Genomic DNA, 22,976 nt, shown 5'->3' with positions numbered 1-22,976 from the left:
AGATAGTTTGCAGTTTCTTCAGGCAGAAGTCAGCTTCGAGACTCACAAGAGTAGGCCGCCTCTCTTACAGTTACAAAGATCACTGCAATTATACCCTTCACCAAGGTCTAAGCTACATCATTACTTCAGGTTGAAAGATATTTAGTAATTTTCTACACATAAACAGATGAATATCTCCATAGTTTGTACGGCTGCCACCAGGACCCTGAGTTAGGTACGAGTGGTCCTCCAAGGTCACACGACTGTGTCCAGGCGCCAGCCATTCGAAGAAAACAAGTCAGACAACCTCCAATAATGCCAGTGGTTCCTTAACCTGTAACCACACACACCGACACACAGCTTTTCCAAGGTTGGGTTTGGCCAGGCTTTAACTATAAACAGGAGTCTCTTCTCAAAACATCAATATAATATGTTCTTTCTCTCAAGGAGAGGACACTTTAATATAACTGGAAGGTAAGGCTTTAACTGAGAAATGGTGCCTTACACTATAGACTTCAATGACCCCTGTGACCATAGATGTCAGGATACCCTAAAAAAGCAGATGTATGTTTTATTTCATTTCTGGAAGCCAGGCAAAATGAGCAAGCACTGTTACTGCAATCATATCAGATACAGTTGCTGTATTCCTGGCATGGGCCAGACCCTTCAGTCACAGTCTTCAGATAATACATGAAAGAACATTTCAGTAAACACACTGGTAACTTCTATAACAAAGTAACATTTCATAAGCCTAGAGATGTCCTTCAACTCATGTAATATTTAGAAGGAAAAATATTGATTAATACCTTGATTATAATCACTCATTAGATATACATTGAAGCAGCAGTGGATTCCAGAACACACTCCTTCTAAGTATTCACCAATATAAGGTTAAGACATACTCAGCAAACAGTACAGTCATCTCCACTCCCACATGATCACAGCATACACTGGTTTTCTTTAAGTGATAACATTCTCTTAAATTAAAATAACATTTTAAACTCTTTATAACCTTCATAATAATGACCTATGACACTTCAGTTTGATACCGTTATCACGGTTTAGATGTCACATCACAAAACAGAACAAACTGATTTAAATGTCATTATTTTTCTGTATTTTTTCCCCAAATGATGTTACTGTATTCAACGCAGTGCCGTATCTTTTCTTGGAATATAAAACGGATTAAAATGATCGCTTTTATCAGCTCAAATTGGCTTTTATATTCTTTAATTTCAGCATTACATTGGAAATTCCCTCATTCAGTTTAAATTGAAGTGGCTCTTAAAAGAGCCGTTGTGGGTTGACGCAGACGCGGGTTTAAGCGCGCTCTCCGCGGATGCGGCGGGCCAGCTGAATATCTTTGGGCATGATGGTGACCCTCTTGGCGTGGATGGCGCACAGGTTGGTGTCCTCAAACAGACCGACCAAATAAGCCTCGCTGGACTCCTGCAGGGCCATGACAGCGGAGCTCTGGAAGCGCAGGTCCGTCTTGAAGTCCTGAGCGATTTCTCTCACCAGCCGCTGGAAGGGCAGTTTGCGGATCAGCAGCTCGGTGGACTTCTGATAGCGGCGGATCTCCCGCAGAGCCACAGTCCCGGGCCGGTAGCGGTGAGGCTTCTTGACGCCGCCGGTGGCCGGAGCGCTCTTACGGGCGGCTTTAGTAGCGAGCTGCTTCCTCGGGGCTTTACCACCGGTAGATTTACGAGCGGTCTGCTTGGTTCTTGCCATTGCTGCGGTCTTTCTCTTTGTCCTGCTTGCGCTGGAAGGAAATGCTGCTCTACGTTAAACACCCGCTTTTAAAGCTTTGAACCGCCACGAGCTCATAGTGACGCGAGAATGCAGGCCTTCTGATTGGCTATTACGTGATGTCTGCGCACGAGTGCCAGCCAATGACTGCGCGTTTCCTCTTTTCAAACAAGCGGAGTGTTTCCCGCTCGAGATGCTTTGTTCCGTTGACTACTTTGCCCGCCCTTATACTCACAATATTGTATTTATTTGTTCTGAAATACTCGCCTTAATTCCCAATGCTTGTGCAGATCTCAGATTAGAACAATATCACATTACAGTATAAAAGCACTGCAGCAAGACAGACTAGGGTTTCCATCCTCCAAGTAACATCGACCAATATCTGTTTCCATAAAGCCAATAATATGTATGTTCCTTTTTTATTATTTTGCATAAGTTAAAATATTCATTATCAGAGCTTGGCAGACAAATTAATTTTAAGATTAGGGGAGATGGATTGGGTGGTAAACACATTTAGGGGGTCATGATGTGATTACAACATGCACAACATCAACTATAAGATTAATGGTTGAGACAGACAATCATACACTATAGTCGATTGGTGGGTAATTTTCCCACCCAACTAAAGAGTTTATATGAAATATTAACAGAGAAAAGCGCTCGTTGTCAGATAAAATGGGTGGCTCTTAAAAGAGCCGTTGTTTCAGTAACCCAGTCTTCAATCTGTTTATTTGGATTTGGCGGGTTTCTCGGTCTTCTTGGGCAGCAGCACGGCCTGGATGTTGGGCAACACGCCGCCCTGAGCGATGGTCACTCGGCCCAGAAGTTTGTTGAGCTCCTCGTCGTTGCGCACCGCCAGCTGCAGGTGACGGGGGATGATGCGGGTCTTCTTGTTGTCCCGAGCGGCGTTTCCAGCCAGCTCCAGGATCTCAGCGGTGAGGTACTCGAGCACCGCCGCCAGATAAACAGGAGCTCCGGCACCGACGCGCTCGGCGTAGTTTCCTTTGCGCAGAAGCCTGTGAACACGGCCGACAGGGAACTGCAGTCCCGCCCTGGAGGAGCGAGTCTTAGCCTTGGCTCGGGTTTTACCACCGGTTTTGCCTCTTCCGCTCATTATTAGTCCAGTTATTCAAACACTTCAATCTAAAACAATAGAATGAAATTAGATGTCTCTCCACACACTGTATTTAAACGAGAGTGCCAGTCGCCCATTGGTTTAGAGTCTGTAAAGATTTAAACCAATCACTGAACTTCCCTCCAAAGCCCAACACCCTTTCTGGCGGGGATTATGAACACGCATTAATTATCTGTAAAACAGAAGAGATGAAACCATTGAGACATATATAAAAGGATATTGTACGCTGTTTCTTGCAAAAGTAACATCCACACTGTCTGGGCACATTGACTGTCTGATACTGTACAGTATACTGTTCTTATTGTAATATTGGAGTTTTATCACTGTCCGTATTGTTGGATGTGGGTCATATTGTCACAATTATCCAGCATAGTGTTGTGTGTACATATTCTATCTGTACTGTGTTGTACACAACATCCTATTTACACTGTGATCACTGTCTGAACCTCTTCAGCTTTTTTGGCCATTTACAATACATTTATGTACAAATAATGGATAACATGACCTTTTTTCTTTCAAAACTCAGTGTTTTGACTTGTTTGTTCAGATTGCATGAGTCCAAGAAGTCAAAATCACATATCAGTTGTTTGCTTTAAAATTTAACACAAATCATTTATATAAACAAGTTTTGCTCTTATTCAGAGTTAGTGGGTGGCTCTTAAAAGAGCCGTTGAGGAACAAACACTGGACTTTATTTCTTTTTGGGCGCTGCCTTTTTAGGCTTTACAGCTTTAGGTTTAGCAATCTTTGCCTTTTTTGGGCTCTTGGCTGCTTTCTTAGCGACTGCTGGCTTCTTTGCCTTCTTGGGGCTCTTCGTCGCCTTCTTGGGGCTCTTCGTCGCCTTCTTGGGGCTCTTCGTCGCCTTCTTCGCGGGTTTGGCTGCGGGTTTCTTGGCCTTCTTGGGCGATTTCTTGGCGGCGGGCTTCTTAGCCGCTGCTGCGCTCTTGGGCTTCTTGGCAGCAGCGGGTTTCTTAGCCGCGGGCTTCTTCGCTTTAGGAGCCGCTTTCTTCTTGGTCTCGGCTTGCTGCTTGTTGAGCTTGAATGAGCCCGAGGCGCCGGTTCCCTTGACCTGCACCAGTGTGCCTTTAGTCACCAAACTCTTGATGGCGATCTTGACGCGGGAGTTGTTCTTCTCCACGTCGTAGCCGCTGGCAGCGAGCGCTTTCTTCAGCGCGGCGAGGGACACGCCGCTCCTCTCCTTGGATGCGGACACAGCTTTGACGATGAGCTCGCCGACGCCTGGACCTGCTTTCTTGGCTTTTGCAGCGGACTTCTTCTTGGGCGCTTTAGCCGGGGCGGCAGCAGCGGGTACTGGGGCGGTTTCTGCCATTTCTCTCTGATCTACAGTATTTCGAACGCTGTCTCTGTTTTCAGCAATGAGTAGCGCGCTCGAGCGGCGCTGCGCTCTTAAATAACACATGAGAACCTTATAGACTCAACCTGCTAGCTCGGCCTCTATGCGCGTCCACGAGCCCCTCACGCGTGTGTTTTCTTCTCTTACATTTGGTTAAAAACTGGAGTGGTAAAATAGTTTGGCGCAGTCAAAACTAAGTGAACACCAAGCAGAGGTTCTGAGCTTTCATTGGAGAATAAAATACGCGACAGGAAATGTTTATTTTGCCTTCGTCAGATCAAATCCTTGGCGAGCATCAGCCACGGAGAAAAGCCGCGTGTAAATGTGATGGATAGTTTAAGTGTAAAGGTTGATAAAAGCCTGAACGCCTCATCTGTGTGTTCAGCAAACAGTCTGAAATAGACTTTAATGAAATCAGCATCAGTGAGGGCCGTGAGGAGGCTTTCATACAGATGTTGTTTTGGGCAGCTTGAAGCACACGAACATCATCCGGAGGCTCCGAGTCTCTCTATGACTCTCATGTCAGCAGATGATCTGTCCTTAAGATAATAATTTGTATTAATATTAATAATAAATATATATTGCCTTTTCATAAGATGATGTACATCATATCACGTAAATAAAAATGTAAATCGTCATATTTGTCTTTCCCTATTCGTCCTTCATCTCAGTTTTCATCATGTGAATGAGGATCATGTAAAAACTCATCTGAATGAGCTGCTCATTTAAGCAAGGCAGAGCAAATGACTAAAAAAACAACTTATTTTTTCCCCAGTTTCATATTTCTCTTGTTCTATAGCTTGTACTTTTCTGGACAATGTTTGAAACTTTGCAAGCATTTCTTATGCCATTGCCTCCTTAAGATGAATCGCTTGAATTTCTCCATAGGTCTCTTTGGATAGAATTGTCTGCTAAATTAATAAGAACAGGTCACTTATTGTAAGTTTATTATATTTTGATTTAACCACTATTGAATGCTAATTCATAAAATAGTCATATCATTTGCACTATATGTTTGATATATTTGCACAGATGTTGGGGTTTTGGTCAGAAGTTCAGCTCTAACCCAAACAAACACCAGATCAAGATAATGAAGGTGTTCAGAATTACACAGGCAGGTTTAACTGGGATTAGTACTATAAAGTATGAGGACACTGGAGCTGAAGAGCTGATAATAACTAAGTAAAAACGTTTTGAATTAAACACTCAAAAACAATTCAAAATGTAGTTTTGTTGGGTCTCAGTTGTTTAGAAGTTTTCAACTTAATTCCTAAAATGTGTTTCTTGGAATTGAAACCATCAGGGGATACGAAGGTATTCTGATCCAAGACAATGTTTTTCTGTTAGATTCGTTTTCAGGTAGACTCTCTGCAGCCTCGAAGCATCTGTCAGTCATCAGATGGAAACAGGCCTCGGCCCCTGTGATGTGTGGCATCAGCGCAAGATCAATGATCAAGACACAGACAGTGTAGTACCATCACTTTCTCAACTTTATTAAGGAAGGGTCATATTTATACAAGATAAAGCAGAATCATCCAGAATGCCCAGGCCATCCAATCATAATACTGAAAGATCAACCCCATACGGCATATTAATACATATAATAACAAGTAAGAGATGTCAGAAGTTCAAATGAATGTGTGCGTCTTGAGTTTGAGTGTTGTGTGTCCAAGACATGATTCTTGTTTTGTCTAGGTGTGTCCATGATATAACATAACAGAAAGAAGGCAGGGCAGTCTTAACCTATGCCACTTATGAAGAACATAGCATGTCAAAGATTATCAGTGGGTTCCATTTATAAATAATTACATTAATTATTTCATATTTGTATGCACAGATGAACTTCTCACAAAAAAAAAAAAAAAAAAAAAAAAAAAAAAACACCTAATTCAAAACGTGTCTGTACGCAGATGAATAATGTTCTTAACCTTGTTCTAATGTTAATGAATTTGGAGTAGCTTATTCTAATTGAGTGACTGTATAAAACACCCCAACCCATCTCCATATTAGAGCTTTTTGCCTTTCATCTCTGGGCATAACCCAATACCGATACTTACGTGTACCTGACAGGAAGTAAGTGCGCAAGACTGTCCCAGGTTGGAAAATGCCAAATCCCAGTGCCAATAATGCATACTTTTTTTTTTTACTACCAAATTGCTTAACCTGAAAAGTTTGTTCTCTACATCTTGTAATATTGAGTTCCTGAACATAATAAATGATGAGATATGCTAAGCCTTTAATACTGCTCCAAAGCAGAGATAGTCTGGATTTAGTGTGCATTAATGGCTCTGAGCTTTGGCATTCTTTCAGACCTGAGATAGTCTTGCACACTTCCTCATGAGTGCCGAAGATAGCAAGTGTTTTTGTTCAATAATTCTAGGCTCACTTGAGATGAGCAATGTCTGCATAGAATCAAATGCTTGAATACCAATGTGAAGTCCAATTCAGGGCACGTATATGGTGGAATGGATCCATATAATTTGATGGAACGCACTTTTAATCTTCACCAGAAGATTTTGTTGTTGTTGTTGTGAGAGAATAATCAAACTGATGGTCTCCATGTTTTGTGTGATGTTCAGATGACACACTTTCAGGTGTGACAGATTTAAAGGAGAACTCCGGTCAATTTTAACATTGAGCTAATTTTTTGTAAATTTGGAGTGCTGTCAGTCAGTACAGAGAACAACGACAAAAATCGGTGTTGCCTACACCGTGTTATCCTCTTTTTAAATTTGCACCCTGTTGATTTCAATGGGGCAAGTTTTAAACCTGCTTTTAGCCTCTTAACATCCTTGATGTGTCATTACAAGTGCCCAGCCATGTGAGTGATTCCTTTAGAGTCAACACGCGGTGAATCTGACTGCAGTAGATGTGAAAGATATTAAAAAAATGATAAAATTTCAGCCAGCGCACATACCTGTATTTACATCCTGTTTTCGGCTGAAGTCCACAGTAGTCGATTGTCGAGTTCACGCGCATAGGTTTAGTACGTACGATCATGCGCCCGAACTCGACAATCGATTACTGTGGACTTCAGCCGAAAACAGGATGTAAATACAGGTATGTGCGCTGGCTGAAATAACATCATTTTTATTCATATCTTGCACATCTACTGCAGTCAGATTCACCGCGTGTTGACTCTGAAGGAATCACTCACATGGCTGGGCGCTTGTAATGACACATCAAGGATGTTAAGAGGCTAAAAGCAGGTTTAAAACTTGCCCCATTGAAGTCAACAGGGTGCAAATTTTAAAAAGAGGATAACACGGTGTAGGCAACACCGATTTTTGTTGTTGTTCTCTGTACTGACAGCAAAAAAATGAGCTCAATGTTAAAATTGACCGGAGTTCTCCTTTAATCATAATAACTGGGTCAAATTTTAGGTTGACAGAAGGTTTAAGAACCTCCAAATGTGGTTTGAATCAGATTTGCTATCCAGACTTTAAGAAACCATCTGGATATGCAAGAAATCATATTTTTGCTGGCAGTCTGAACATAGCCAAAGAGTAAGGGTTGTTTCCGTATAGGCTTGTTGAGATGCGCCTCACCTGATGCTGTAGGCGGCTGCATTGAGCGGAGGAGTGAAATAAGCTCAGTCAAGACGGACAGTTTTCACTCCTCATAGTGGATCAAACACCTACGAGATCAAAGCCGGATCGTCATTAAGTAATTTTTTCCCATACTACCTTTTGTCAGTGCAGTCGGTTGACATCTGCGCAACTTGGACACATTTCTAACCGGTATGCATCTCGCGGTGATCGATTCTGTGCAGATTTTTACAATCTATATTATACTTTAAATATATTCTGAATATATTCAGAATATGTAGAACTGAATGGACAACTTTTATGGTTTGTATGCACTGCATGTATATATATATTTTTTTTTAACAAAATAAAAATAAACATCTCTACATTAATTTGTTCTAACTTCAACACAACTGACGTAAAAACAGGTGCAGATGTTTTCTGTGCAGGTGTTTGCTGTGGGATCATCGCCCTCTAGCACAAACTCATCACAATTTCAAAACGCAGTTTGAAAAAGGTATGACTTACTAAAGTCTCGTTTGTTGAAATCACGTGACAGGTTGATACGAGCTCCAACGCACCAATATGAAACAATGGGCTGAAATTGGTTTGTTTATTCTTGATCATTTATAAGGTTCTTCATTACAGCAAAAGCTTACAGTAGAAAACTAATTTATTGATTAATCATTACACTAACAGTTCATTCATCACATACTGAGGTAATATCCAACATAATCCATTACTTTGAGCTATGTGAATTTTTACTGCAGAACGGAAACTCTACAGTGGCGTTCACACATAAAATCGTTTATTTTCATTAGTAGTGATGTGCGCTGCACACACTCTGAGGATTTTGTCCATTTTGTGTGCCATGTTAATAGGGACAGTCTGGGAGACAATTTTGAACACATTGAGCCTCCTGATCACTCTTTCCACATGTATGCGCACATTGGCGATCCTCCTTGTGCCTGTAACATCCTCGTCTGACAACTGTCCACCTTTATGAGTAAATGCTGGCATGACAAGATTTACCTCTCTCTCAAACAGTAAATCACGAATTGTGAAGCTGTCATTTTTGGGGGCTCAGAAAAACGCGCTGTTTTAGTGTGTCCCCTTTAAATGCAAATAAGCTGCTGCTGGACGGCACAGGGGGCGGAGCTTCATGAGCTCGCGCTCAGTCTCTCAGGACAATTTCATCTCACGGAATGATGATAATATCAGAAACTCTCAGTAACGTGTTCATTTCGAGTCGGACAATAATGCCTACAGAGTCAGAGTGCTGTATAGAGATGGAACAGGTATAGTTTAGTAGTTTAATTACGGTTATAACGTATTTGTCATCTGCTTGTATGTATCCGTTATTAATAGCCTACAAGTCTGCTGTTTCGGACCAGGTCCGAATGATGATCAAACATATACTGATGAGTTTAATAAAGTTTATTGTACATAACACAAAAGATGAAGCGTCAGTTTTACTTCAGAAAATCACCATAAGAGCTGAGTAAACACAGTAAGTTATAAGAAGTGCGCAAGTACATAAACGAATTTCGGTAGAGTTGAGGGAGCATTTTCTTTAAAAACAAAATAATTCCACGTCGTCTTCAGCGGCTGCTTCAGATTTCGGGAGTAAATAGAGAGAGTTATGTGGATTAATACATCCAGCCACACAACACCTACAACGCTTGGGAGACATTCTCGTCAGTGCAGCAGCTGGGAACGCGATCAGGGCGGGTCTATGTTAGAATGGCAGTGTCTGTCAACACTCGTGGGCAGGGCCTGTGCTTAGTGACGTCACTAAAACGTACTCGGTTACTAACGTAACCTCGGTTCTCTCTAGAGAGGGAACGAGTACTGCGTAAGTCTTACGCTAGGGGAAAATCTCTTTTCCGCGAGATACTGAAACCAAAAAATTATCCTTAATTTTGAAATAATGTAAAACGCGTTGTGGCAGCATGCAGACACAGGCGAGACGGCTCGCGCGCCTATTGGCTGCCCTGCGGCAACTGCAGCAGCCTATCGATAAGGCCCTATCGTGACGTCAGCTCCAATGGGGGCACTTCGCGCCCAATACGTCACGTCCCGCCGAGACGGGCGTGGCCTAGGGCTATAAATATAGCTTTGAGAGGCTGGCTCACTGGTTTTTCATCGCCGGAGCGAACCAGAGCGTGTGCAGGCACGGCAAGATACGCAGTACTCGTTCCCTCTCTAGAGAGAACCGAGGTTACGTTAGTAACCGAGTACGTTCTCTTACGAGAGGTTCTCTCGTACTGCGTAAGTCTTACGCTAGGGGAACACAGTGTAAAACGCCGTGCATGCTAAGATCCAGCACCAAAGACCCAAGGGCAAATGCCCGGGCTCATATAGTACATGATCATAAGGGACTCACAGAGAGTCCAGGAAAGAGTGGCTAGAATAGCATCATTCCTGTAATATAACATCCTATAAGGAGCAGTTATACTGATGATGTTTCGTACAGTCAAGGCGACCCCTGGCCTGAACTGACGAATATAGTGGGTCTTACACACTGCCCATAGAGCTGCGCGATCAATCAGCGAGCGTTTGCTCAAGCAGTTTCAGTATTCTGGGCCGAACACATCGGGGCAGACAGTACCGATTTTTAGACCGAAAGCAGCTTAGCCTGCAAAGCGGGAACCTCTAGGTTATAAAACCTTATAAATGTAGACGGGGAGGGCCAGCCTTCCGCCATACAGATATCTTGCAAGGGAATCCCACTAGACCAAGCCCATGACGAGGCCACACCTCTCGTGGAGTGCGCTCTGACACCTAATGGGCACTACAAGCCCTTAGAGGTATAAGCCAGCGCTATAGCATCGATTATCCATCTGGATAGACTCTGTTTCGACACGGCAAGTCCCTTAGAACGTCCGTAGAGTGAAAACAAAGAGCTGCTCTGTCTGTCTGAAAACAGACGTGCGAGACACATAAGCCCTTAATGCCCTGTCTGGGCAAAGGAAGCTGGCGTCCTTTTCCTCGTTAGAGACCGGCAGGGCAGACAGGGAAATCACCTGAGCCCTGAACGGTGTGTTGAGGGATTTAGGAACGTACCCGTGCCTCGGTTTGAGTATGACTTTCGAGTCATTTGGCCCAAACTCCATACATGTCGCGCTCACTGAGAGCGCTTGTAAGTTCCCTATGGGCTTTTACTGAAGCGAGAGCCAGAAGAAACACTGTTTTGAAAGACAAGTGTTTGATATCTATTGATTGGATTGGCTCAAATGGGGCACCTTTCATGGTCTCCAAGACCATAGAAAGGTCCCAAATGGGAACTGAGGGAGGTCTGGGAGGATTTAACCTCTTAGCTCCTCTAAGGAAGCGAATGACCAGATCGTTCCTTCCCAGTGACTGGCCAAGCGTTGGTTTAGAAAACGCTGCTATAGCCGCCACATAAACTGAGCGTGGATGGGGCTCTGCCCTCATCCAGTAGCTCTTGTAGGAAAGAGAGAACCTCCGTCACTCCACAGTCTTGGGGTGAAAAGCCGTGTGCTGTGCACCAGCTAGAGAACACAGACCGTTTTGAGGAATAGAGCCGTCTCGCAGAGGGGGCTCTAGCCTGCATGTTCATGTTTAACACTCCCTCTGGGAGATCAGCGGGTACCCGTTGATGGCCCACGCATGTAGGGACCAACGCTCCGGGCGAGGATGCCAGATCGAGCCCCTGGCTTGAGAGAGGAGGTCCCTCCTCACTGGTATTGGCCATGGGGCAGCGCTCGTCAGCTGCATCAGGACTGGGAACCAAGCCTGGTTCTTCCAGAACGGAGCCACTAGTAGCACTGAGCATCCGTTTTCCCTGATCCGCTCTAACACCTGAGGTGGGAGCGCGACGGGGGGAAAAGCATAGAGCGGGCAGCGGGGCCAGACGTGGGCCAGCGCATCCCTGCTCTTGGAGAAAAAACTCTGGGCAGTGAGCGTTTTCTTGAGACGCAAGCAGGTCTATTTTCGCTCTGCCGAATGTCTCCCACAGCAGTTGAACTGTCTGCGGATGTAGATACCATTCCTCTGCCGGAACATTGTTCCTGGACAGTCTGTCTGGTCCCACATTCAGGTGGCCAGGCACATGCGCTGCTCTGAGCGAGCGCAAATTGTGCTGAGCCCATACCAGGAGGTGTTCCGTCAACCTGTAAAGGTTTCGGGATGTGATACCTCCTTGGTGATTTATGGCTACCACTGACATGTTGTCCGAGCGGACCAAGACGTGGTGTCCTGCTATTTGGGGACGAAAAATGCCTCAGCACGTTGTCGACTGCCATCATTTCCAGGCAGTATATGTGCAGAAGCTTTTCCCGTTCTGACCACTGGCCGAAGAACGGTCTGCCCTCGAGCAGCGCTCCCCATCCCAAGGTGGAAGCGTCCGTAGACACCACGTTCACACTCGAGGAAGTCCCCAGGCTTACACCTGACTGGTACCAGTCGGTCGCTCTCCAAGGTATCAGTGCTGAGATGCATTTCTGATCGACCTTGAGGCGAAAAAGACCAGAAGTCCACGCTCGGCGCGGTACTCGCGCTTGTAGCCAGAGCTGCAGCGGGCGCATGCGAAGCAGGCCATGAGACCCAGCATCCTTTGAAACTTTTTGAGCGGGACTATAGCGCCGCGGCGGAAGGATTCCGTCATGCGCTGAAATAACCAGTCTGCGCTGCGGCGATAGTTGAGCTGTCATAGACAGCGAGTCCAGTTCTGTGTGCAGAAAAGATATTCTCTGACTGGGAGACAGTGAACTTTTCGCCCAATTGACTTCGAGACCCAGATTCTCGAGATGCTCGAGTAAAATGGTTCTGTGTTCTATGAGCTCTGAGTGTGACTGAGCTAGAACCAGCCAATCGTCCAAGTGGTTCAAAACTCGCATTCCCCGAAGTTTCAGGGGAGCGAGGGCTGCGTCCATGCACATCGTGAATGTACGGGGTGCTAGGGACAGGCCAAACCGTAGGACTGTGTATTGATATGCCTGGCCCTCGAAGGCGAATCTCAAAATTTGCCTGTGACGTGACGCTATTTGTATTTGGAAATACGCGTCCTTCAGATCTATTGACACAAACCAGTCCCCCTGGCGAATTTGCGAGAGGATTTTCTTGGTCGTGAGCATTCTGAACCGGCGTTTTGAAAGCGCTTTGTTCAGCTGTCTTAGATCTAGAATGGGTCTGAGACCCCCGTCTTTTTTTTTTTTTTTCGGTACCAGAAAATATCTGCTGTATAGTCCCCCTTCGCTCTGAACTTGAGATAAAGGCTCTATGGCCCCTTTGCTCAACAGTTTCGCAATTTCGGCACGAAGTAGATGTGCTACTTCCTTTTCTACCGTGGTTTCGATTCGCGCCGCGCAACGGCGGGGACGTCGAGCGAACTGTAGCGAATAGCCTCTTTCTATAATGTTCAGCACCCACTCTGATACCCTGGGAAGCTTTGCCCACGCATTTGCATGGATAGCTAGGGGTTGAATGAGATCTGGGCTCTGGCCTGGACATGGTGGCGGCCGGAGCGCTCCGGTGTGCTGAAACACAAACATCGTGCTTGTAGCGTTCGAGGCGGGGGGCGCGCTGATCACCGTGGGACATGCAGTGTGTGGTGTTTGTGGGCATTGGGTCGTGGGCACATGCACTACGTTAAATGCACAATTGACATGAGTCGATTTTATGTGTGCGAGCCCTGTATTTTGGCGGGCTGTGCTTGTGTGTAGGAATGAACACTGGGTTGTGGGCATTTTTACTACACTCATAACACCATCGGCCGTGGCCGGATCTTGAGTGAATGTGGGCGCTGGACAGCGGGCACACTCATAACACTGAAAACACCATCTGCTTGAGCAGACTGTATGTGCGTTGGTTTCATTTTTACAGAAACCGTGAGACATGCAATGTGTAGTGTTTGTGGGCACTGGGTCGTGGGCACATTCACTACATCTAATGCACAATCGACATGAGTCGATTTTATTTGTGCGAGCCGCGTGTGGCGGGCTGTGCTTGTGTGTAGGAATGAGCACTGTGCTGTGGCCATTTTACTACACTCATAACACCATCGGCCGTGGCCGGAATACCAGAAAATGCACTCTTTATGGGATTTATCTGGGTTTGTGTGCAGGCAAACAGGCTGTGAAACCGGCTTGTTTTCTGCTGAATACACTGGAACAGTCACATTTTCTGGAACTGAACGAGTGAGAAGTTTTGGTGGAAGTCCGGCCGCAGCGGGGCTTGAACACCGTCGTTTCCCTAGACTGGCTAGGAAGATTTTGAGTTGCCATAGAAACAGTGTTTGAGTGCAGGCGAGCGGGTTGTACAACGCGCTCGTTGGCTGCAAAATACACTAAGACACTGAGAAGAACATCCGACAATGCGTGTTCTCGCTCGTTGCAAAGAGGTCGACCTCCGCTCTGCCGAAACGCTTCCATATCAGCTGAACCGTCCCGGGATGAAGCCTCCATTCCCCTTGGGGAATCCCGCTCCTCGAGAGCATGTCCGCCCCGCGGTTCAGAACACCGGGGATGTGAGCCGCTCTCACCGAGAGAAAAAAACGGTCCGCCCACAGCAGAAGGGATTCCTCCTGCTTGAATAGGGCTCTTGAATGCACACCGCCTTGGCGATTTATGTACGAGACCACGGATGTGTTGTCTGTCCGAATCAACACATGCCGCTGCTCCAGCTGAGACCTGTAACGAATACGACTCTGGGTAAATTTGAATTAGCTCAAGAATATGGGGAATTTTGGGAATATTAATTTTTATGACTCATGGTCATAATTCATAAGTCGCATGTACATTTATTTTATCAATTATCGAGATTATCTTGTTCTGTGACTGGTCTGACCAACATTTAATTCGTCCAGTGAAATAAATGTAAAATCATTACAGTCAAGAAGAGATATTCACAAACTTCAAGAGAGTTTCATGTCCTGGCCACGGACATCAAACTTCCTGAGTTTATTAATTAAAACTACTCAAGTAGTCTATATTTCGAGCTTGTAGCTTAAGATCTTTTGTTTCATTGACTTTAGAATGGTGGGTTTTCAAACACGGAGACAGTGAAAAGTATTTATGAATTTTAATAAATGCAAAACTATAGATTATATGAGCTACGAATATAAACGTACGTAAAAATGCAAACAATAAACAAACAAACAGATAACCAAACAATAACATAAGTGATCAGAATGAAATGAAAGAAAGAAAGAAAGAGAAGTAGAGAGAAGGGAAAAGCTAGTAATTATTTCATACAGAAACCTACGTTTACGAGACACCGGGAAAACAGCTTATATCAGACAATGTACTTGCAGAATTCTGTGCTCTTTCGAGTGATGCTGAGGCAGGAAGCGAGGGTGGTGTCCTGTTTTCCGCTGCGTCTTCCAGTGCCGCGAAGTTTAAAAAGGCTCACTGAAATGTAATATTACCGAGAAAATCAGGTGCGTCTCCCGGGACGGGAGAGGTTTCAAATCTTGGTTGCAAAGACGGCAGGCTTTTACATGAAGCGGGGTTTGTGTGAAGAACAACACGCCCCCTTTTACCATATGTCTTATGAGGGAAAGGATTCATACTTAGAAATATGATATTTCCTGGAACAAGTGCATATTATTGTACTTTGCAGTCAAGATTCGTCTCCGTGAGATAGAGAGGATTACAGAGACATCAATTATGACAGGTAAAGATTGGGGAAACATAACGTTACATTTATATGCATAATTACACACAAATAAAGTTTGATTAAACACACAATGAAATGGTCAGTATTTCCGTTATGGCATGTGAAGACACTTGAGAAACATAGGAATACATATCAACATTTTGGTAATGTCCTATGTGGGTAAGTCAATGGAAAATCTGTGTGTGTGTGTGTGGTGCGTTTGGGACGTGACTCGCTGGAATGTTAGTTTTCTTGGGTTGTAAAGTTTTATGGTCTGAGGTAGGGTTACCACAAGACACTATTGAGGAACTTCTTTCATGAACCTTCAGAATTAAAGATTTTACTCTAGCAAGTCACACCTCTATTATAAATTTGTAATGAATGGTAAAATGAAATTTTACTATGTGGAAGTCCATATATGGAAATGTGCTTCAGTTGCATCTCGTGGTGGGTTTCTGGTTGAAAGTCCACGAGTGTGTGTGTGTGTGTGGAATGTCACGAGGCTGTAAGGTCACAGGAAGTCCATATTGAACTAGGGGGGTTTTACAAAGGGGTTCTTAAAAACAGGGTCCTCTTTATGGCTCAAATGTCCCTCTGGGGAAATTATTAACCAGATTGCAATTTTGACATGTCCAAGTAGACTTAGTGACGCCGAGGACAGACCCGTTGTCTAAAAAGACAACGAAGGACGTGTTTGGAGACAAGGAATTACTAATTGGAACAGCATGTGACCGCATGTCAGGCATTGTCGCTACAGACCGGAAGGCTTCGAGGGCTAGAGAAACCGCTTTTAATTTCAAACGATTTATGTGCCACTCTGCCTGCTTCTCTGACCACCAACCCGAAGCGGTCTTGCCCAAGCAGACCGCTCCCCATCCGGTGGACGAAGCGTCCGTCAGGACCTCCACGCGCCGCGTCACTATTCCCAGCGGGACACCCACGCTGAAAAGCTCCGGGTTCTTCCACGGGGTCAGAGCTCGGACGCAGCCGCGGGAGATCATAATGCGCTTGTGGCCGGAAAACCACGCACTCGGGGGGACGCGCGCTTTCAGCCAGTGCTGAAGCGGTCTCATATGCAGCAGCCCCAGATGACACACTGAAGAAGCCGCTGCCATCCGTCCCAATAGCCTCTGAAACTCCTTCAGCGGGACGAGCCTGCCAGGTCTGAAGAGACCGAGAGAAGAACTCAGAGCTCCCGCTCGCTCGGGAGAGAGGCGCGCTCTCATTCCCACCGAATCCAGGTGTACTCCCAGGAATGTGGTGGTCTGAGCATTAATGCATTAATACATGAGCATTAATACATAGAGGCAGGAAGAAGTACTTTAAACCAGCCTTTATTAATTATTATTGCAAAGATGGGGTTTGGGGCTGGGTCTGTGGGACTGTTTCTGGGGATTCACTTTTTATTTTGCCTACCTTTTGTCTTCTGCATTCTCCTTACCATTGTCTCCTGTTCTTCCCTCAGACTCGTCCCCCAGAAACAGTCCCACGGACCCAGCCCCAAACCCCATCTCTTAATAATTAATCAAGGCTGGTTTAAAGTACTTCTTCCTGCCTCTATGTATTAATGCTCATGGGTAGCCTAAATGGGTTCCATTCAGACCTTAAAGGACAATTCCGGTATTTAACACTTTGAGTCTATTTTGTAGTTTGTTTTGGATGAACAAGAGTGGTGGACAAAGAAATTTTGACAATGGTTCCTGTCACGACTTTTTGACTATTTTAGAATTGCCCATGACCGCTTTAGAATGGGAGTCAATGGCCATGCACGAACATGTCCTTAAAACAACCCTTAACGTTCGTTTTCAAAACTGTGCAACTCACCGAGTGGTTAGTGGTGTTCGTTGATGATTAAAAACAAATATCGGCGCAATGTATGATTTCAATCCGTTTATTTTTCTATAGTGGAACTATTTTTTCAGATACCTCACAACCGCGTATAAACTTCCGCTCTTCCGCAACTTCCGTTGCTCTGCTCACGCTAGCCTTCTGAGAGACAGAGAACCGAGCGAAAAGACCTAAATGACTACAATCAAATGTAAACAGCCCCCTTTCAGTTTCCGGTAGCGCAGTAATATCAGCGAGCAATGAGTCCTCCAACGGAAATCAATGGATTTTACAAAATGCCAAATAAAACACGACAGAAACTGTATTTCGCTACGCTACTTGTTTTTGATCATCAACGAACACCACTAACCACTCGGTGAGTTGCACAGTTTTGAAAACGAACGTTAAGGGTTGTTTTAAGGACATGTTCGTGCATGGCCATTGACTCCCATTCTAAAGCGGTCATGGGCAATTCTAAAATAGTCAAAAAGTCGCGACAGGAACCATTGTCAAAATTTCTTTGTCCACCACTCTTGTTCATCCAAAACAAACTACAAAATAGACTCAAAGTGTTAAATACCGGAATTGTCCTTTAACATGTATTTTACTGTTATGTGTAACAAGACATTTTCACCTGGCTATACCCAATGTTTAGATCTGTTGTGGTATTTATGCAAGTTAGCACATACATAATTAGATTATGCACCGTTTATCCATGTTAACAAATAATTAATAAAAACTTGTAATACATTTTTTGTTTGTCTTGATGTAAGTAATCAACTCAGTAATTTTCATGGTGATATCTAAAGGTTCAAATTTCTACCCTATTCACATAAGAACAATAATGAATAGGCGTATAGGCTATATTTGGGTCTCTTTCGAAACTTTTCCCTAATGGGATTCTTCGGGGCTTTTTTTCCCTTACTCAGGACATACCGAGGATACAAAATCAGTTAAGTTTGCTTCTGTTGCAATTTGTTCAACCTTTTTTCATAAAATTACTGGACTAGAAGGTAGATCGCCAGGAACAGGATTGGCCACCCCTGCTCTATCAAGGGCTGCGTTCCACTCCAAATTTGTATGCCCTTCACTCGCTAACTTCCCTCTGTCTCATTCACTTGGATGTGCATCATTGCTTATGTTGCACAAGTGCTCACTGCCCACTATTGCCGGAACTCATGCATGCGGTTTAAATGGAGCGCACTAAGCCCTTTATCACTTGGAATTTACTATTGAGCTGGTTTATTATTTAAATATAGAAAATCCTATAGATATATAAGCTGTTGGAGAAAAACAAAATGACACAAACGAAAAAAAAAAAAAATCAATAGTATACGAGGGTCTGTCTGTCACGTGTCAGTTCATGTTTGGAGTTTCAGTTTATGATTTGATTAGTTCCTGTTTTCCTTTGTTCTTTTCCCGACATTTCTTTGTTTCTATGGTTACCACCATCACTGAGTTAATTTGTTCCAGCTGTGTATGATTAGTTATCTCGTTTCTGTTTGATATTTAAGATGCACCCCTTCTTTCAGTCTTAGTCTGATCTCTGTTGTGTTTTCTCTGTCTGTCAGTTTGTTCCAGATTACTGTTATTAAAGTTTGAGTTTGTAAATATCGGAGTCTTCAGTCTGTTCCTGAGGAAACCACAGTGTGACACTGTCCATACAAACCTCTCTCGTCCACTACAAGAGGTGGGGCGCACTTCAAAATAGCGGCAGGGATTCCCCTGAAAGGGGAGTGAAACACAGCCATATCTCTACAATGTCTTCTGAGAAAATGAACCAAAAAATATTTTTGTCCAATCAAATGCTCTGATGAGTAAGAAAGTCCCTCCCCTAAACCACCTGACAATGACTAGCAAGTAGCAAATTAGCAATTAATATTCAAGACTGTGACATAAATAAAAACTACATGGATATTTATAAAATGGACAGGCCAATTGGCATGCCTCACCCACTGTGAATTATGAGCAGAAATATCAAAGGAAGAGAAGCCGTTGGGTGAGGAGGAGGAGGATGGTCGTGAGACACTTAGTGGCTTATTTTCATCAAGTCATGCTAGCGTTAATGTTAGCATGAAGGCTGACACTGCACTCCACCGCCACCAGCATCCAAAGAGAATACTGCTAAGCCATCCGATCTATCGGCATTGGAGGAACCTGCCACTCAGCCAAAGCTGTCAATATTTCTGGCTACTGTCAAGTGGAAAACCACGCTCATTCAACAGCAACTGGTATGAGAAATTCAAATGGATTGAATACAGCAAAGAACGGGACGCAGTGTTATGCAAGGCGTGTAAACATTTTCCGGAGATGCACACAGAGTTCGCTTTTATTAAAGATGGCTACAAGAACAGGAAACGTCTCAGAGAAGCCTGCGACAAACATGAAGCAAGCAAGCCCCATGTTATGGCGCTAACTAAGCAAAAATCGTACATGGTCAGTCATGCTCCGCAAAGCCGCAAAGTTTTGAACCAGCTGCACAGTGACACCCCGTCATTTGTGGAGCGAAACAGGGAGCTGCTTGAAGCTGCAGCATCAGTCTTAAAATAAAGACTGAACTGCATGGGCAATATTTTGCTATACTTGCGGATGAGTATAAGGATTTGGCTAAACGTGAGCTGGTTGCAGTGTGCGTGCGATTTATACATGGAGGAATCATCAAAGAGCGGGCGGTGGGCTTTGTTGAGGCCGCAGATCTGTCAGCGCAAGGGATATCACAGAAAATCCTGGAGGTCCTTCAACCACTCGAACTGGATCCTGCTCTCTGCGTCGGGTTCTGTTTCGATGGAGCATCGGTCATGTTGGGGCACAAGGGAGGGGTACAGTTTATTTTGAAAGGAACATTTCCTAAAGCCATCTATGTGCATTGCAACTCTCATCAGCTAAACTTAGTGCTTTGCTCCGCCGCTAAAGCGTCCGGACATGTGAGTACTTTTTTGACACTGTTGCTGCATTCGAAACCACATACTTCCCTACTATATAATATGGGGAAAAGAGTAGGCGAGCGAAAAGTATGTACAAATCCTTTGTATTCATGCGTACTAAACCAAAAACCAACACATCCAAGTATTTTAAAAGAAGAGAGAGAAAGAAAATACTCACGAAAAAGAAAAAAAAAAGAAAAAAAAAGGGAATAGTCTCTGAAGTAGCCTAACGTTACCCATGTAATCGTCCCTTAGGCACTACTCAGCAAAGTTTTGATTGTAGAATCGTTCAGCAGCCTCGGGGGAGTCGAAGTAGTGCTCCGAACCGTTGTATGACACACGAAGCTTTGCCGGGTAAATCATGCCAAAACGAACACCGCGTTTATACAGTAGACCATTGACGTTGTTGAACGAGGCTCTTTTTTTAGCCACCGAAGCGCAGAAGTCTTCATAGAATTTGATTCTATGTCCCTTGTACAGAATCTCTTTCGTGGCCCACTTGAGCACAGCTTCCTTCTCAATATAACGGTGAAATCACACTATAACAGGACGTGGATTTTGGCCTTGGCGAGGTTTAGGTCTCAGGCTACGATGGGCTCTGTCAAGCTCCGGTGAAGCAGAAAGGACGTCGCAGAGAACTTCTGAAAAAAAGTCCGTCATAAACTGCCTAGGGTCCTTTCCTTCAATATCCTCCGGGAGGCCAACCACTCGGATATTCTGTCGTTTAGACAGCGAGACAAGGTCCTCGACGTTAGCTCTTAAAGCGCCGTTCTCCTCCGTTACCGACGTCACCTTCGACTGAAGATTCGAGACCTCCTGTTCAAGATGGGTTATCCTGTCACTGTGATCGGAGAGTCTGGTCTACATGTGAGTGATAGTAGAGGCCTGGGTAGCCAGTGTAGACCCAATAGAGGAAATAGACGAATGAAAGGACTCAAGTGACGAATTCAGCAGTGCAGTAAGCTCACCAGTTATATTTTTCCTTAGTTTCTTGAGTTCGCTAACCAACTTGTCAGTCGTCAGTGGGGTTAGAGCGTCATCTGCTATGTTGCCGCTGTCAGGGCCAAGATGAGATACCTTGGTCTGGGCATTGATTTTACCGCCAGCTCGCGCACCTTTGCTCATTAGGAACAGATTACCGGATCCAAAATTGACCGGTTTAAAGTAAATTGATCACAAATGAAGTGTTATGGAAATGAAATACGGAAATTATATCAGAGCACTGACACCACGCGTCTCTCCACTACATGGCAAAACCGGAAGTCGAATCCTTTGTATTCATAAAAGAGTAGGCGAGAATTACCTGGGTGACGTACTAATTCTCACGAGATTCGGACCTACATATACTTATAGTGTGTTCGAATATGCCTACTTACCTACTATATAGTAGGGGAAAACAGTATGTGAAAGGAGTAGTATGTTCAAAACATCAGTATTCACAAAAGAGTAGGCGAGAAGTTTCCGGATGACCTACTACTTCCGGCCAGATTTTCGAGTGCTCAACCTATGGATACTTTTCTATCCCAGGAGGCCACGCGAGAGGATACGTCATAATCGAACACCGCGAAGATCAGCGACGCGGGTGCTTTCAAATGTGAGTAAACGCAGTTCCTTGTGCTAAAATCGCATGTGTTGAACTACTGTAGATTAAACTGTTGAATTGCTGAAGGTGTAAAGACGTTAGACTGTTTAGTATAGTTGTGATTTTGCTGTAAAAACGTTTTATTATGTATAGCTATCAGGGGAGCTCCAGTAAGCACACACTGTTAGCAATTGATGTAATTTCTACAGTAAATCTTACAACAATGTATTGTATTTGTGTTTTTACTGTAAGTGGCAATGCATCATGGGAAATTAATGGACAGTCCTGTATTATTATTGTAACTACACTGTACACGCGGAGTTTTACAATGATTTTATAGCCACCGCGTTGCATCATGGAATCGCTGCGGTCTGAAATTTGAATTATTAGGCGGTTAGTTCTAAACGAACATTCTGGGACTAAGCCATCATTCAAGAAGAAGAAGAAGAAAAAAGAAGAAAACATTCTTGGACGAAGGTAAGTTAACTTCATGTTTTGTAACTTACTGTTACCCTTACATAGGCTATGTATATTTATATCATAGATAAAACGTTATTAGTTCTGCTTATCTGAGTGGATGGTGACGGTTTCGTCTGCTTTGATTAGCTAACATAAAGTCAGCTGTCCCCTTGTGATTTAGCTAAATTTAAAATAATGCATGGGCAGAAATAGGTGCTTTTATGATAAGGTAGCTAACGTTATTAACGCGTCTCTTCCTCCATCAGTCCATTGAAATCAGGCATGTAAGTTAGCCTACTGGTAGTGCTAACGTTATTTGCTACGTCAACATGGTTCTTTCACTGTTTGGATGGATTGGCTAGCTAGCTCGACTGTCATTTAGGGCTGTCATCGAATATTCTAAATTCGAATATATATTCGAATAGTTTTAAAAACAGAATTTCAAAGGTGAAAATTAATGTTCGAATGTGGAAAAACGCGCCCGCGGTAGCAGAGGCGCGGCTGTCAGCTTTCCGAATGAGCGCGCTGCCTGGGATATTGCATGAATAAGTTAGATAGTGCTAATGTTACAGCACTTTCTTGCACTGCAGGCTCCCACTGGTTTGATTATTTACCGTTTCATGTCAAGGACAAGTTCCATGTTTAACGTTAAGTTACCACAGCACAGCTCGCTCAGGATCGTTCAATGTCGGTTCTATATACTGTAAAACTTCAATTAATGTTATCATATTTGTTTCAATCACTGAATGAAGCCTGCTATATTTGGGACAAGAGTCGCGACCTTAAATTGCTTGCACAAAACTCTTGATCAGCACTCAAC

At 44.1% G+C, this 22,976-nt stretch overlaps 4 protein-coding genes across 4 annotated transcripts in view; all 4 read right to left on the bottom strand.

Moving 5' to 3' along the window:
• Nucleotides 1-22,976, bottom strand: part of LOC307151359 (uncharacterized protein) — a gene marked incomplete at both ends in the record, with an annotated part of 110,727 nt that overhangs the window by 29,424 nt on the left and 58,327 nt on the right. The window lies entirely within an intron of this gene.
• Nucleotides 1,278-1,765, bottom strand: LOC307151555 (histone H3.2-like). Its single transcript, XM_079859654.1, has one exon. It carries the CDS (start codon nucleotides 1,708-1,710, stop codon nucleotides 1,300-1,302), a length of 411 nt encoding a protein of 136 aa, XP_079715780.1. The 5' UTR covers nucleotides 1,711-1,765; the 3' UTR covers nucleotides 1,278-1,299.
• LOC307151496 (histone H2A-like) lies at nucleotides 2,391-2,842 on the bottom strand (the record flags this gene model as incomplete). The annotated part of the gene is made up of 1 exon (XM_079859569.1): nucleotides 2,391-2,842. One exon carries the CDS (start codon nucleotides 2,840-2,842, stop codon nucleotides 2,456-2,458), a length of 387 nt encoding a protein of 128 aa, XP_079715695.1. The 3' UTR covers nucleotides 2,391-2,455.
• LOC307151390 (histone H1) lies at nucleotides 3,546-4,193 on the bottom strand (the record flags this gene model as incomplete). Its single annotated transcript, XM_079859390.1, has 1 exon — nucleotides 3,546-4,193. One exon carries the CDS (start codon nucleotides 4,191-4,193, stop codon nucleotides 3,555-3,557), a length of 639 nt encoding a protein of 212 aa, XP_079715516.1. The 3' UTR covers nucleotides 3,546-3,554.

The sequence above is a fragment of the Squalius cephalus genome, assembly GCF_949319135.1.
Source record: "Squalius cephalus genome assembly, chromosome: 23".
Lineage (NCBI taxonomy): Eukaryota > Metazoa > Chordata > Actinopteri > Cypriniformes > Leuciscidae > Squalius > Squalius cephalus.
Note: the sequence above shows the minus strand (reverse complement) of the source record. Positions and strands in the feature narration are given on the sequence as shown.

Excerpts from the sequence above, each read along its gene's own strand:
- LOC307151555 (XM_079859654.1), bottom strand. The coding sequence starts at position 1,710 with ATGGCAAGAACCAAGCAGACCGCTCGTAAATCTACCGGTGGTAAAGCC.